Source organism: Tyto alba, unplaced genomic scaffold (genome assembly GCF_018691265.1).
Source record: "Tyto alba isolate M040663 unplaced genomic scaffold, T.alba_DEE_v4.0 Super-Scaffold_1000006, whole genome shotgun sequence".
Classification (NCBI taxonomy): Eukaryota; Metazoa; Chordata; class Aves; order Strigiformes; family Tytonidae; genus Tyto; species Tyto alba.
This window is the reverse complement of record NW_024881272.1, coordinates 10,453,838-10,470,873: the sequence shown is the minus strand read 5'-3', so window position 1 is coordinate 10,470,873 and position 17,036 is coordinate 10,453,838. Positions and strand designations below refer to the sequence as shown.

The window sequence follows — 17,036 nt, the reverse complement described above, 5'->3', positions numbered from 1 at the left end:
CTCCCTTAGGTAATTTTGAAAATCCCAGACTGAATTGAATGAGAAATTTGTTTTCAAGAGACAGCTTCATCTCCTTTTACGAAGAGCAATCTTCACATTTCCCTTTCCACCTATTATTAAGTTCATTGAGCTTTTTTGTGATCCCAAATCAATTGACTGACATAGAAAGATACTATTTTCTCTATACTGCGAATCAATGGATTTCTGAGGGGTGAAATGTCTTAAAGGAAAATATCTGCTTTATCAATCTAATGCATAAATATATGTAGGTTTGGTTTTAATTTTCTTATTAACTGATATGTTAGAATTTATTCTAAGAAAAAGAAGGGGTGAAATTTTCTCATTTGATACACTAAGATCTGCAAGCATGGAAGTACTGCTGGTTTATAGTTTCAGAAACTGAAGGAGAAGAGGACAAATAGTCAATTTTAGACATTGGAGAAGAATGCCTTGCTGTGATAGTCAGTTAAAGCGCAGCACGCTTGGTACAAGGCTGCTGTTCAATATGAGAATCATGGGAACCATAAAATAGAGATTATTGCCAGCCAGTGGGATGGATGTAAGGAAGGCTCATTCCCTAAGCTGTAGTTAGCAAGTTACCTGGCAGGGGAAGGAAGAAGGTAAAAGTACTTTCCTTATACGTTGAAGTCCCAAGAAATATACACACCAAAGAAGCATCGAAGAATATGCTTTTACGTTTTTGCATTTTATTTTATTTGATTTTTTCACCTTTTTTTGAATATTGTGAGGTGGTACACAGACCTTCTCGCTGAGTTAAACAGTACAATGCAGATGTATCTGCCAACTACACTGCACACTGAGTGGGTGGAAATTCCTATTTCATCTATGTTTTATAGCTTACTGTACTGTTTCCACAAAATCAGTGGGTTAATAAATTTTTGAGAGAATGAAAACCTTTTGTTGAAAACTTCTTCATGTTTGCAGAGCCAGCATAGCTTGGTCCTGTTGAACTTTTGGGTATTATACTCTGATGTAATGCTAATTTCACTAAGAGCACATAATGGTATTTCTTTCCTCACTATTCAAAAAGGCTACCTTACCTCTTCAGACTTCAGATTATATTATGATGAGGACAATGTCTTCCTACGTTTTTACAGCACCTAATGACCTGAGGCTGTCAGGCCTCCCTGCTCCAGAGCTGTTTGAAGGACATTATCAAAAGGTAAGTGTGAATTGTGACAATACACTACAAGATACAAATTTTACTGTGAGGAAGGCCCCTCTGTTTCAGACTAAACTATAACACATAAGAAGTATTTTTAAAATTCTTTTTAAAATAACTCTGTTTTCATACTTCAGCATTCAGTAGGAAAGTAACAATACCACCAGGTATTTAATCTCATACCATCCCTGTCAAAGAATAGATTGTATATTCACAACACATAGATGTGAAAACTAAAGAGCTTTGCATATTCATGTGTCAGTGCATTGTAGATGATTTTTATATATGAGCAGGATATGTGTGTTTATGTGTCCCCCACTATGGAAAGATAACATTCTAGCTTGCCATATACAAAATTGGCATGGAAGCCAAAAACCAGACACATAGAAGCAAGTATACAGTGCTGTCTAAGAAATAATATCTTGCACTGGATTTAATGGTGCTATATTGGATTGAATCTTGCTGCATTAATTTGTGATTTTATTCTGAGTAAAACTGCTATACTTTCAGAACCTCAAAGTCATTCAAGCAAGGAACTACTGAACTTAAATAGCTGCTTTGTCTGTATTTCTGCAGAAGGGCAAAACCCCTGTGGCTGTTACCCTCTGGACCCTTCTGGAACAGCTTTTGTTACTCCACAAAGATCTGCTAGGCAAAGGATCTCACCGTTCTCCAGCAAATCCCGGCAGGCAAACACATGTCAACTCGCCGTTGAGGTTGGTGCAGTTGCCATAGTTGAAACATGTGAAGTTCCCCTCCTCATTCCCACAAACTTTATATGGTAATCTTCTGTATCTAGGTAAATAAGAAGGAAATGGCAGTTATTTGCACTTTCCTTGTTCCTGGATGTCTTGTGCTCTCTCAGCTTTTTGTTTGACTACTGCTTTAATAGAAAATATTGAGATCTACCTTGCAAATTTGTTATTTTAACAGTACTAGATTCTGCATTAGTCTCCAAATAGAAGGAGCAGTGCTCCTGCTGGCAAATGCTATTCCATACCAGTGGGAAAGGTATTACATTTTAGCTGTAAATGAACACACAGTTTCAGGGGCTGCACATACTTAGTGCCTCCTTAGTTTCCTCTTTGGAAAGGAAACCCCACATCTGTGTGCATTGACACGCCTGGTGCCTGGGGTGCTCAGGGTGCTCACAGTCAGCAGTAGACAGCAACTGAACTGGGACACAACTGCTGTTACTGGCTGGGTTATCGTCCAAAGGAAAGATGGCGGAAACTGAGATTTAAGACTCTCAAAATACGTTTTGCTTAACTTTTTAAATTTGCTGAATTTCCAAGTATTTACTGGCAAGTTAATGATTCATTCCTTAGTTAAAAAAAAAAAAAAAAAAAGACAACATTGTACCTACATTATTGATGGGGCTCTATGTGATACCTGGACAGCTTGATAAAAGAGTTCAAAAGAGAGACTTAGCAAACATGATAGACCATATTGGGCCGATATAAGGCATCCTCAGATCTCAGGATGTCCCCACGACTCAAAAAAAAGTCAACAAAAATTGACAATTGTATAATTATAGCCCAAAAGACTATGCTTGGGCAGCCTGAAGATAATTGTCTGTTTGCATCCTTTGGGCTGCAGCAGACTGGGTTTGTTGGAATCCTCTGGAGGAAGGAGAAGGATTTTGCCTTCTCTGAGAGCAACGAGACATGTTCAGAAGGGAGAAGTTTCTGGTGTGCAGAGAAGGGCAGTTAAATGAGACAGAGGCCAGGGAAGAGCCTGCAGCCTTTACAAAGGAGTGTCTGTGAAGAGTAGGAAACAGTCATGTGAGGAGCCTCAGAAGTGATGGGAAGAGTGGGCTGTGTGGTGTCTGCAGCCATCAGGCCTGCTTGGCTGAGAGAGCAAGCTTGGAGGAAAAGACTGACCTATCAAAGATGCTGTGGGTGGGGAGAACACCTTCTTTACAAGCCCTTCTTTTGTTATTTTCTCTTACCCACCAACTTTGAATTTCTCTACTTATAGTTCTAGACCTCTACTACTCTAATAAAATATATTTTTAGTGATTCAAAACCCTTAAAATCTTTTACTCTAAAAAAGATGTAACACATCTACTTCTGAACTCTGGTGGGATTGTAATCCTGTCACCAGAGAGCTCATAGGACCCAGGCCAGCAGCAGAGATGGGCAGCAGAGCTGTGCCTTGTTCCCTGTCTCCTTGCCTCATCAGTCTCTGCCTAAACTGATAGGTGTCCACTGCCTCGGTCCACATCTCATTGATCTGTACATCTTTCTGTACTGCAGCCTGTTTATACATTAATTCTGCAGCCATGATTAATATATAGATAGATGCATAACATCTGTATTTAAAATGGAGACATCGGTGATGTAATAACCCTTCAGAAGACACCTGACAAAATCATATGGATCTGCCTTGTTTATAGTACCTGCAAAATTTTCCGGTGAAGTTACCAGCACACAGGCAAGAATATCCGTTAATCCCATCAACGCAAGTGGCCCCATTTGCACACTGGTGGCCACGGCAGTTGTCTATGTCTTCTTCACAATTTACCCCTGTGTAACCAGGTTCACAACTGCACTCATAAGAGTTGATCCCATCAGTGCAGTTTCCATGAATGCAGGGGTTTGAAAAGCATTCATCGATGTTGACTTCGCAATGGGTGCCAGTCCATCCTTTGGGACATACACAATGGTAGGAAGTATAGAAGTCTTCACATATCCCCTCATGCATACAGGGATCTGAGCTGCAGATATCTACCTGCAAACAGCCAGTAAGAGCAGGGTTTGCAGAGATTTTGAGAAATTGCTCCTCTTGAGGTTTTTTAGTAGGGATGTCAGCATTCTCGAAGTATGAGAGATAAATGCCACTGATTTCTATGGTGCTCATACATCCTCGCAGGCCATCCAGACTGTCAAAAGCCTTGTCGGCCACATAGATGTCTGTCTCTTCTCTTAAAAAGTTGAGGCTTCCTGCAGCAGTTGTGCTAGTTGCAGTGTCTTTCTTGTTATCTATATCAATGTTCCATCTAGAGAACTGGGACCGAGGCTCTACCATAGAGACCATCACTTGATGCCATTTCCCATCACTCACAGGCAGTGAACTGGCAAGTGTCAGCTTATAAAAGCTGTTGCCACTTTGCAATTGAAAAAGTAATTTGGAGTTGTGAATTCTGATGGTAAAAAACTCTGGCTCCTTCTCCGCATACAGCAGTATCACGTCAGTGTCCCTAGTTCGAAAGCCAAATACGATATTGGTGAGGTCTCTGCTGATTTTTCCATTGCTTCTGTAAAATATCGCACTGCTTCGGCCACTAAACACTGCGTTAGCAAGACCTGTGCAAAGATAATAATTGAGAAACCAGGCCAACTTTAAACCAATACATGTGGAACAATGTGCTCCCTGTTGTGTAAGTCCTTTTAGGTTTGCTGAAAAACAATCAAATTCCACCAGTGTTTCAATTATCCTTGCCTGCCCCTTATGGCTATAGAAATTACGAGGCAGTGCCAACACCAGCTATATTGACATTGAAAGTGTGCTGCTTTGCATCATCTCAAGTTATTGTTCTAAACATATAATTCTACAGTAGTGTTATCTCTCTTCTTCTTCTTTAGACAAACAAGAGGCAATCATAATTGTATACCACTCAAACCCCAGGCTGAGAGGGTATTTCAAAATAAGATACATACTTCTCATTTCATGTTCATTCCCTAAATATGGGCAGCTAGTTATTCCCCATGACACATCTGGATGGGATGAACCTTTGTTCTCAATTCCTCTATTCTTAAGTACAGCACTAAAGAGATTTTAGAAAGTATTTGTTTGGATCCCAATTTATTCTCACTGATGCAGAAAGGATGAATTTAACTGAAGACAGTTGGCAAAGTGCCCCTTCAAAATCAATGCAAGAAGAGTTGTGCCTGTCATGTTTAGAGCCAGCTTCTTCTGCAGTGTATGTGCTGCCACAGCCCTATTGACAGCACCGAGCCTGCACTGGTGGGACTGGGAGAGCAGCACTGCTGTGAGTGAAAATTGATGGGCAACACTGGCAGTTTTATGGACATCTTCACAAAGGCATTTGACATCTTTCATTAGCATGGTTTCTACTAAAATGCACTAACTTGCTGGGCTGTAAATTTGCACGTTCTGAGATTTATGAGGATTATAGACAGGGAGGAGGGAGAGGAGGGAATGTCTTCTCTCTGTACTTCAGACAAATTTAGCTTTGCAAGATCCTAGCATTGAGATAAAGCAGGTTCCTGAACTATCTCTGGGCTCAGTAAATCTTGATAAAAAGAACTCCTGGGAGTCCCAGTACAAAATTATTGACTGTATATCCTGATACTAAGGCAGCAGAGGTGTAACTACATTGCCTGGCACATCAAATGTGGTGTCTTTCTCATAGGAAAAGTTTCCTCAGAGGAAACCATGCTGAAAACAAAAGTCAGAGCTTTTCAAAATTATGTCTGATTTTGTAAAATGTCTCATAAAGCTGAGTTTTTTAAGCTCATAAGGCTAAAATATTCCTTTAGAACTCTTATTAAGTCCTGAGAACAGCAAATCCCCTGGATGTGTTTTCACTCTCAGTTGTGACACTGGGTGTACAGTTTTGCTGTTACTTGATGTTCCCCACATCAGCTTCCTGTATTGGCTTTTTCTCTCATTTTGGAGGGCATGTTTTACTAAAGGGCTTGCTAATCATAGCCATTTAGATGAAACTATAGCCACATCCCCTGGAAAACAGCTCTTTTTCTGCCTTGGCTTAAAATGGTACCCGGAGCATGATGCAAGAGACTAGCTGAGAACTCACTGGACAGTGAAACTCATTTTTTTTTCATTACCCTGTGTTAGATAACAATAAGTCTATACTGTAGCTAAGAAAACAATGAGTTAAAAATACAGCTATGTAGTGCAGGAATTTTTGAATATCTGTTAAGGAAACTCCCTACTATTGCCACATAAATGAGCACAGAAATCTAAAGGTGATCTAACAGTGTAAATAACCTTGAATTTATCAAATGGAAACAGTTCAGATGCTTTTCACTTCTCATTCTGTGTGTGTTTATATTCTACCATAATATGCAATAGTAAAGTTTATGAGAGAAAGTATTTTAATGTTATCATTAAAGATGTCTATTAGAGAAGGTGCAATTATTTTAATTTCAGCTATAAATTTTAACAAGCGCTACAATGGTGATTCTAACAATCTCAACAAAAATAGCATCATATTGGTCTGTCAGCAATCTGTCTATGATAGAAATCTTTTGTTGACCAACCTTCTCATTCCTAAGAGTCAGCCACTCTAACAGCTTCCATCAGACTGTGTGTGTATTTATCTTCCTTCACAGCATCATTAGGGCTTTCTTTGATAGCAAAAAGAAAAAATATTGCTTCAAAATCCTTACTTGATGTTTAGATTCCACTCCAGGGTGGGAAGAAGGAAAGTGGAAAAGGAAAGAGATATGCAGGATGGCTAATGTTCTTAAGAAAGCTAATGTTTATCAATTTTCAAATAGACTGCTTGGCATGCAAGTGCTTCTTATGAAGATACTAGTTCAATAACGGTACTGCTGATATTAAGGTCATTTTCTTCAAATATATTTAACATTTAAGAAAATCAAGTGCTGCAATGTACGTCATGTATCTTGTCTTTTCAGGAGGATGGAGAACATCCTAAGGTTAATCCAACACTGGATATCCTCTTATCTCTTTGCAGTGGAAGTATGAAGGGTACACTCACACTCTGTCAATGTACTGGTCTGTTTTACAACCTCAACAAGTTGTGTTGAATGTCAAAATCAAAGGTCCTGTAAACATCAGTGTCTGTGTCAGGGGGTCTAGTAGAAAATTTCTGGGTTTAGTGGGGCGGACTCTTCCTGTTAATGTTACTTACAATTGACATTATTATTTTAATACAGAAATCACATTAGAATCAACTTTAGAGGCAGTGAATATTGAATTTTAAGGAAATGCTGATGAAAATATCTATCAGTTCTAATATCCAAAGATGATAGGAATAACTGAAATGAACTTACATTCAAATCCTTGGTGCACCAGCTGGCATTGTGCTTCATGAGGACAGGGGCCAAGCTCACACCACTTAACTTCCTCACATGCCTTCCCCACTGTGTTAGGGGGGCACGTGCAAGTGAAGTCATCCCATATTGAATAACACACACCACCGTTGTGGCAAGGGTTGGACTATGGGGAAAGAGAAGAGAGAACCTAAGTATGAATAAAAGCTGGTGCACTCCCAACTCTAAGGATGGGGGACCATTTAGCAAAAAACAAGAATTCTGTTTATTTCAGATGGAAAGTTATAAAGACCAGTACTAGGACAACACAGCATGTTCAATAACTGGTGAAAAATAGTATTTCAACCTCAAAATATTTTAATCCTCCCCTATGCAAATGCATTTTGCTGCTCATATTCATCATATGTAGCATAACACAACAAAATCTGCTCTTTCTAGCACTTTTACATATTTTCCTAAGATGTCACTATCATCAAATACTCTATGGGAACATACAAAAAAATTAAAAGAAATTCCTCATTATAAACATGTGAAAATCCCCTGAAAAATGGCACTCTTACCTTGCAGAGGTTGTCACCAGTGCAGCCTTGGGTGACATTGATCAGAGTTCGGTTGATAAGTGAATTCAGTGGATTGGAGATGGGGAAGAATTCCAGTGGCTGGTTATTTACTCTTACATCTTGGATGCAGCCTTTGAAATACCTGCCATTTCTATCAGTTTCTTTGTTATCTGGTAGGCCTCCAATGTAAAGAATATCCTTACTTTGAATGGTTAGTACTGGAGTAGAAATAAACCCTAGGTATTGAGAGGACTGGAACAATTCCATCTTATTCGGTTCTATTTTTAACGTTATTAAGTAAAAGTTGCCATCATTCATGGAGTATTTCCCTAATAACTTAATGGAATTTAGAACTAGCATTGTGAGTTTCCCACCTTCTAAGTAGACTCTCACATAGAGGCAAGTATTGTTTCTCAAAGCCAGTAACAAACCAGAAGATTTGCGTGTTCGGACAAACATTGATATGTTCAAATTTTCATTCTGAGTGGCATCAACAGAAAAAGCAGCATAGCCTGAGGAGCCCTCAGATCCAAACCGGCCTGCAATGTACTCTTGAGGTTAGCAATATGGGAAACAATTGGAAAAAAAAAAAAAAAAAAAAAAAAAAAAAAGAGAGAGAGAGAAGAAGGGAGAAAAATAAAATAGTTAGGGCTAAATGACAAGGGAACCAATGCAACGATCAAATAACTACTTCTGGTAATATGTACGTATGGTAGTAAGATGTGCTGGTATTTATGGATGAATAAAGACTTGATCCAGCTGCAAATAGCTTCTATTTCAAAACTCCTGTTGGCTTCCATGGCTGTAGCATTAAGCCCTGGTACCAGACCAGATGTTATATTATTTGGTATATTTTTCCCCTTTATCATGCTCTGTGTAATGCTGTGTTTTCAAATGGTTAAACAAGGACAGATTTCTACAGTTTCCTGGGTTGGTCCTCAGAAAGATAATTTTGAAAAGAACCTAGCTGCTTTGATCCTCTGATGACCATGGAAGTTAATGTAGTTCTGGAACTTTGTAATATTTTTGCACTGATTGCAATTGTGGAAATACCCAAAAGCTGCTTAGCAAACCTCTCCTGTATAAAACCTTCACCTATCTGGTAATGCATGGGCTCCCTAGTTCTCTGACAGACTTTCTGTTGCTGGGGCTCAACACATGCTTATATACACCAACTTGTATCCAGTTATGAATCCTGCTCAGTCCTGTGAGTGCCCGTAACGCTATGGTGTCGAGGGGGAAAAATGATCCAGGATCAAGTAAGCCTTTTTCTTTTTTTTTTGTGTGCTTATCAATTAAAATGATTAAACCAAAACCATCTGTCTCTCTCCCTTATTCTTTATTTTCAGTAATGATTTTCAGACTTGTAAGGATACAAAATATGTAGCCCAAACCGTATTTTATTCTGATGAATCATCTTGTTAAAGCACAACAAAGAGTTTCTATTTTTACACTTTAAGTTTTGTGATCTTGTCCTCAATATTATAGACTTCCTGCCCAAACACTTTCAAGAGCTATTTTTGATATACCAAATTCATCGAAAGAATAAACCAAGCTTTTTAAAAATGCTTACATAGCTAAAGAGTCAGTCCTCTTTTGTGCATTAAAACTCCTAGGGCAAGACCTCATAGGCCAAGTTTCTGCCTGCAGCACTACTTTTTTTATGACTACATTAAAAAACCCAATGAAAATGGGGGACTGACTGTGAAACCCCAACAGACCCTTAATAACCACACCGCACTACTACATGGCACGGTAATATTATTTAGCAACAGGAATAAATCCCTTACTTGTTCCTAAACAGATAATTTAATAAATAAATTAAATTTGAAATACTTTAATTCTATGAATAAGATTACCTATATACCTACGTCTGTTAAAACTATGGTATGTAGAAATAAATATTTGTTGAAATGGGTGTTTTGAGGCATTAAATCTCTTTAAGTTATATTTTCTCTGTGAGGTGGTACTGAGACATTTTTCCATGACAGTAAAAAGAAAATTTCTGCTGGAATGAGGATTATACATTTGCATTATTAGAAGGAAGCATTAATCTTCAAAAGGTATTTAATGTTTACAATTACTTTGTTACATTTCTCTCTATTTATAAATATACATATATATATCATCAATCTGATCTTCTGTTTGATGAGATGGCTAGCATCACCCTGGTCAATATTAACCTCTTGGGTCACAACATCTGGATGTTGATCAAAATGAGTCAACATCTGTTTGTTATTTTGTGTATGTAGAGAAAATATTGCCTCTTGTCAACTAAATAGTTGGCAGCAACTTTTCTTCAAAAAGACACTAGCTTTTCTTATGTTATCCTTTACCACAAGTCTCCCCCACTCTGCCTTTTAAAAAAACCTGCCACAGTCTTTTAAATATGGCATATATCTAGGACCTATGTATCAAAATGGCATTGTGCCATGATTTGCAAAGAATATTGTGGTCAGCAGGAAAAAAAATAAATGCATGCTTTCTAATCATTCTCAACAGTTCTAATGCCAGTATAAGCCTCTCCTGGCCCTGACTGGTTTTAATTTTGCTTCATATAAGGAGGCAAACATATTTACCAGATGTTGTCCTATACTCCAAAGTTGCTTTCCAAATCTTTGGATAAATTACAGCTAGACTTCAAAGAAGTCTGTTACAATTACCTCTCGGACTTTGTCATTTTGCAATAAAACCAAAAAGAAAAACTATTGAAAAGTATTGATAACTATTAAGTATAGCATACAAAATGAAATTGTATTTAAACATTTTGAAATGTAATTCAAGTTACAGCTTTCTGCAGCAATGCATTCATCAAAACCCCTGGGGCCAGTTGTTCAGCTGATGTAAATCAATGTAGCTTCACTGGCAGCAGTGCAACCACACCAGTTTACACCAGTTTCGGATCTGTCCATTCCAATCTGACCATGGCTTTGCTGTTGAGCTTCATTTTTTCCAGTCCACTTGGCAAATATATATACATAAATATATGTGTGTATGTATTTTTTCCTCCCTAAACCCTGCTATGATTGACCACGTGCGAATGGTTAGTAAGGGGACCAAGAGGGAAGCAGGGGCAAGGGCGCTGTGTGGAAGATGCACTCCTGTATGATTTTCTTAAATAGAACTGCTCGTTTGAAATCTCTGAAACTTCTGCTGAGGATGGATTTCAGAGTCCACCCCAAAATGTTCCTGAGGGGTACTCTATTTACAGCTCCAGAGGGTTTCAGACACCAGATGCAGTGTAGCAGGGCGCTGGGCAGGAACCTCTTGTTCTCTTTCCACCTTTCCTCACCCTGTGCATGGAAAGATCATTTGTAGCAGGGAAAGTGATAGGGGCATCTTCAGCCTTTGTATTCCTGCTCGTCACCGCCAAAGAGGCTGTTTGCTGGGATGTGCTCTTCTGTTTGCTGAGACATGGACAAGCTTCCCTCTGGTCACCAGGAAGCTCTGGTAACACAGAGATTGTCCAGAGCTGCCCTGGGGCCAGCGGAGAGATGAATGGGCCCTGTTTCCAGCCCCTGAAGCCATGCCTTCTCCATTGGGCTAATCAGATTAAGTTAATAGTATAATCTTGTTCATTTTTTAAAATTGGAATCTGTCTTTTTTTAACTTGCAGTACTTTTCTTTGCCTTTCATTGCCTTAAATGAGTTTCTTTATAAAAGTCTAGAGAGCTTGAGGATAAACTTTTCAAGGAATGCTTTGAAAGTAAGTCTTAAACTCCAAGTGACTTGGTTGCTTTCTAAATTTTACTCAGGGCACATAACCTCCAGTGAACTACAGTTTTCCAGAGTTTATGGTGTGCTAAGAGCACTAAGAAGATTTTAAAACTGGATGAGTGGAATCCACCAGTTTAGCCTGACTTTTTTTTTTTGTCAGTCTGAAAAGCAGCCTTCCTGAAAAGCAGCTAGAAAATAACAAAGGCGTGCTACTACTAACCTCTTGTGCTTTCTTACCAGTTGACATTAAGCTCCAGAGATCCTAGGGGTCACGCTGTTTCATCATCAGATAAATAGGATTGTTTATGAGCATGTTTTCAGCAACTGCTTGAAACACAAATGACAACAGCATTCCCTTACCTGCTGCGCAGCTTGGCCCGGTGTACGGCCGGTAACAATCACAGTGGTAGCTCAGCCACAGGTTGGTACAGCGTCCCCTGTTCTGACAAGGGTGTGTTTCACACCAGTCCTCTTTAGTACATCCTGTCCTGACATTTAAAGATGATTCAGGTGACACATTTTCTGGAGTAATAACATTCAAGTCTATTTCAATGTCCTGAAGACAGCCTACAAATGAAGGTGCAGAATGTATATTATAGATGCTAAGCAGAGAGTTGCCGCTAATGTTCCCCACTGGTAAGCCGCCCAAAAACGTGCTCTGAAATGCAAGCATCACGTGATCGTTATCTATCATAGCAGATGTTTTATTGAGACACGATTCTACACAAGAGCTGTCAAGCAAACTAAGAGTAACAGCTCTTGCCAAGGTTACCTCCACTGAATGCCATTCTCCATCACTGACATTACGTGAAATATGCAAAAGAGCCTGTGGCTGGTTATTGACTTCCACGGATAAGTGTAAGTAGCCATTCAGTAACTCCAACTTTGCAAATGTATTTTTCTCCCCTCGGTAAAACAGAAAAGCTGTAGGTTGTACAGTTTGAAACCTCAGGTTTATATTATAGAAAAATTCCTTTTGAGGGGTCAGGGGATTCTTCAAGAAAAGGAAACTGTTTCCTTGGAAAGAAAACGTGGTTATGGTTTCACAGTGTGTTCCAGTGTACCCAGGTGAACATATGCAGCTGAATCCATGTTTGTAATTTTTTAAATGTGGGATACATATTCCATTGTTTTGGCATTGCTGATCAGTACAGCCATGGAGAACTTCTGTACAGTTCCAGCCACCATAATAAATCCCCTCCTTGTCTGCAGGTGGGCAATGGCATGTGTAATTCCCAGGAAAATTCTCACAGATTCCACCATTTTGGCAAGGGTTCATGTGACATTCGTTGATGTCTTCATCACAGTGAGTACCTAAAGCATAAACAAAGAATTAGACATTCTGTACTGGTAACTGGAGCCCACAATGACATTTTTAATAGCATGTGTTTTATTAAATTATCCTTAATTAGAGGGGAATATCTTCATAAATAGATGATTGACTCACAAGTCTAAAATACATTAAACATAAAAATACCATTCACATGCCATGGTATTCTTGTGCAAAGTATTATATAAACACTTCAGCAATAATCACATTTTGGAGAAAAGAATCAAACAAATTGACGGTTTTGATGTGGATAATGTGATGAAATTGGGATAAACATCACCTCCAAAAAATGTGATCAAGTAATTGTTTCCTGACTATTCTGTGGTAGAAATCTAGAATGCTTTCAGAGGAACTGAATTATTTATCACATATAAAAAGCCAAGAATTGTTGCTTAATTCATATTCATAATACAGAACATTGATGAGCTGGAGTACAATCTACTCATCTTTCCTTCTCTTTCACACTCTTTCAAACAGTAGAAGAATTACAGACTAGTATTCCTGGTCCCATATGAAACATCTTGGAGCAACAGTCTTCAAGTGAGAGCCACAGGACTTATAAGTACTGTATGATATCGTGGGACAGACTGACAAGTAGGTGAACATCCCTGCAAAATGCATGTACAGCGAGCTGGCTATATCAAGAATGAAATTCACGGAGTAAGCAGGGAGCTGCACAGTGTGCCTATAAGAAATCCTAAACAGAGCTTAAACCTACATCCTATCGATGGTCTGGGCAAGACGCAGTGAGATGCATCCTGTCCACAGTGAGTGATCAGTTGCCACATTTCAGGGTTAGGTGCGTACTGTAGTTGTTTACAAATGAGCAACAGATCTCTGTTCTTCTAAAATTAAGGCATCAGTGAGTTCTGGCCTGTCAGCCATGGTCATGCTGTGAGGAGAGTTCACCTGGGCTGTAAGGATCTGAGAGAAGCTGTTCAAGGGGTTTGAACCTGTATGTCCCAGCAGAATATTCCTGGTACCTTATATCTACAGTGGAACTTTCTTTACCTCTGCTATATACAAAATATAAAGCAAGAAAATATGAAAGGAATACATTCTCAAATGTCTCAGAGCTTGGTGTTGAGACCACTTCCATAGAAAATGCACAATACAGACTCATATTTCCTCTTCTTCCATATAATGCTTGGCATCTGGTATGTTGGGTAAAAGGAGAGCTCCTCACTTCAACTTCACTGTAATTTGATAGAAATGACCTAACTATGTCTACTGGATCAGAGTTCACAAAGAAAACCAAATATGTTCCTCTTGTAAAACTAATCTGTTTATCCCTTTGCACTGTTGTTCATCTGTAAAGTAGTAATTATAGTAACTTCTCCCTTGAGTAATCAAGTGACCAATGTATATGCAATGGATCAGGGAAAATCTGTTTCTTATCTCCCTTGGAAGCAGTCAAAATATCCAAATAATTTTTTGAAAACTCATGCTAAATGGAACTCCTAATATTTCCACTTCCCATCATAGTTATTCTAGAGAAAAATAAGAAGTATTTTGCAGTTAGTTTTCAAACTAGGATCACCAGCACAAATTAGTTAATAGACATAATTATGCTTGTCCCTACAGTACAGCTGGTGCCTGTAAATTAGATAATGAGGTATGCTGAGACTTACAGAGTTGCAGCTAGGTACCAGGTACCACACATAGCTTTACATACAAATTCACATCGAGCTTTGTTTTTACAGCAAAACACATCCATTTTTCATGGAAAATTACAGAGCAGCATTCAGCCACAATGAATTGCTTCAAATAGCAGCAGATAAATGTAGTTAGGCTAATTCCTTGCCTGTCCACTTTATTCAATCACAGTTGTAACTAGTCACATCTTGGAGAGCAGTAAGTTACAGGAGAGCCAGAAGGGAACTGAGAATTGGTTGAGATTTGTTTGAAAGATTAGCCAGAGTGAAGTGGTCATAGCATGTATAAAAAAAGCTCTCTCTGCAGTGATCCTTCTCACTCATCAGTCTTCAATTATAGCATATAGTTTCCACTTGAAACTTCAGGTTATCAGATGCAGCTAGTGTTATATCCCTGGCCTGGCAGTGGGGTTTTGCAGCAGCAGTCTCTCTCTGTTTTCCAGCCAGGCTCATATTTATTCCACTGTGAGATGTCTATGTATACCTTAATGTGTAGTGGCATCTGGCAGAAACATGACTCGTTGGGACTGACTTTCTCAAAGTGAAGTGGACCGCCCAAACCGTTACTGACTGGGGGCCAGAACAATGTCTGCTTTGCCCAGTTTGTGGCAGTTTCTGTGTTAGCCACTTGTCCTGCTTTTGCCATTCTAGTATATGAAAAGTGAAGTTACCGTGAGCTGTTTCCTGTTTTGGTCAATATTTTAGTACATCTCCTTCCTGATATTGCTCCCTTCCCTGCTTTGACATCGAGAACAATGTGTCCACAGGTCCTGCATACAACTCAGTCTTAACATGACAGCTGTAGAAATGCAGGTCTCTCTGGGTTTTTGTGTCAGAGATAAAAAATAGTGCAGCCTAGAAGCAGTAGGATCAGGGATGTACTTAGCTTTGTCATAGGGCATCAGAGTGGTCAGGGCACGCTTAAGGATTTATAGACTGGGAGCCCCTATAAAACCTTCCATAGAAAAAAATCAGCATAATGAATGGCTAGATACTTAGTTTCTGAATTTTCAGTAATGCTTGATGACTCTGTATATATTATTTTATTAAACCACGGCACCTGCAAGGCATCACCTTTGCCTTGTGGCTTGTGCTCCGAATCACAACTTGCAATAGTGTCTTGTCTCTGGAAAGGATGAAACAGATGCATAAACTGAACCCACATTTACAATAATGTTTAGTGTCTGTGTTGTTCTCCACATCGTCAAAGTAGATGTAAATTTAGTGAAATTATTTCATGAGAATGATAAACTTTGGAAATCATATATGCTTCTACCCTTAAATTTAGATAACACATTTGATAACAAAAGCATCAATGTCTAGCAAAGAAATAAAATTAGTTTTATGAGGAGGTACACATATTATTGTTAGTGTATTCCTTGCCTATAGAAAATTAAATCATCAGTTATTAAATGAAAAGTGACTATCATAGAACCACTTAAATATGTGTAATTTCATAAACATTTCAGTGTCTGAATACAATGCTTATTTTTTAAGTGATGATGCTAATATGTTGTAAAATAATTATTTTGCAGGGTGTATATATATATATGTATATATATGTATATATATATACACACACATGTATACACTTACATCTATATGCCTACTATTTCATAATAAGATTAGCACAAACATAAATATAGGTCACCCCAAAAGATAAATAATGTGCTGTTTTTTTCATATAAAAAATAAATACACCAGCTGTTCTTACAAGTGGTGTAGATATTGCTTGTTATCTGCCAATTGTTATACAAGCAAAGACCACTGTCACTCAAGATAAAAGCACTCTAGATAAAAGGATTAGTCAATATTTATAGAACTGTATAAGCAGTTCAAATAGCTCAGGCTGGAGGAGAAGTTCAGCATGTAAAATAAGTATTCTCAAAAGATGTAAGACATACCAAAAGCAAGTGCAAGGGGAACTATTATTTTATTTTCAGTGGTTACATGTGTTAGCTCACCTAAACATATTTGTGTTTTTAAAGTAAAAAGTAGAATAAAAAGTAAAGCAAAATCATTCAGCATTTTCTCTTCTAATTACACACCTACCTAAAATTTCAGATAAGATGAATATTTTTATCATATTTTTATAGATAATTATTACTTTTTCCTCCTATGAAGTTTCACTCAAAACAGAAATGAAACAGCTCCTTTGACTCAGTTTGATCACACTACTCGTAACTGTCTCTTTTTTTCACTTACAGATTAGTATTATAGGGTAGCTATTTTCTTACTGTTAACGTCTTAATTAAACTATCTGTTTCAAATTTAGCAGCAAAAGTTTCCAGCAGAATCAGGATGACAAAAGCAATTATTCAAGCCTAATTCTGCTGAACACCACTAATTTTATTTTTGATTAAACAATTATAGAAATTTTATCTAAGTTACACTTTTGATACACATCTTTGATTAGAAATCTGTTTACAGTCATTTGCCTTTCCTCAACACTATATAAATATCAAGCAAGTACAAGCAAGCAGTCTGGGTAGATATTACATGTCAGTCTAAGTGCATATATAATTTCACAAAAAGAAAATATTTACCTGTAAACATTGTCATTAAAATGATGTAAACCTGTAT

General features: G+C 38.1%; 1 protein-coding gene across 7 annotated transcripts in view; it reads right to left on the bottom strand.

Annotated features, from left to right (window-relative positions):
- CRB1 (crumbs cell polarity complex component 1) overlaps nucleotides 1–17,036 on the bottom strand; it is a 128,264-nt gene that overhangs the window by 48,495 nt on the left and 62,733 nt on the right. For all 7 annotated transcript variants that reach the window (XM_033000652.2, XM_042804365.1, XM_033000651.2 and 4 more), the window contains exons 6-10: nucleotides 11,829–12,782; nucleotides 7,752–8,302; nucleotides 7,192–7,357; nucleotides 3,585–4,491; nucleotides 1,850–1,978 (exon numbers count right to left, since the gene is read on the bottom strand). In XM_033000652.2, the coding sequence (XP_032856543.1) occupies nucleotides 1,850–1,978; nucleotides 3,585–4,491; nucleotides 7,192–7,357; nucleotides 7,752–8,302; nucleotides 11,829–12,782 (2,707 nt within the window). The remainder of the gene's footprint in view (nucleotides 1–1,849; nucleotides 1,979–3,584; nucleotides 4,492–7,191; nucleotides 7,358–7,751; nucleotides 8,303–11,828; nucleotides 12,783–17,036) is intronic.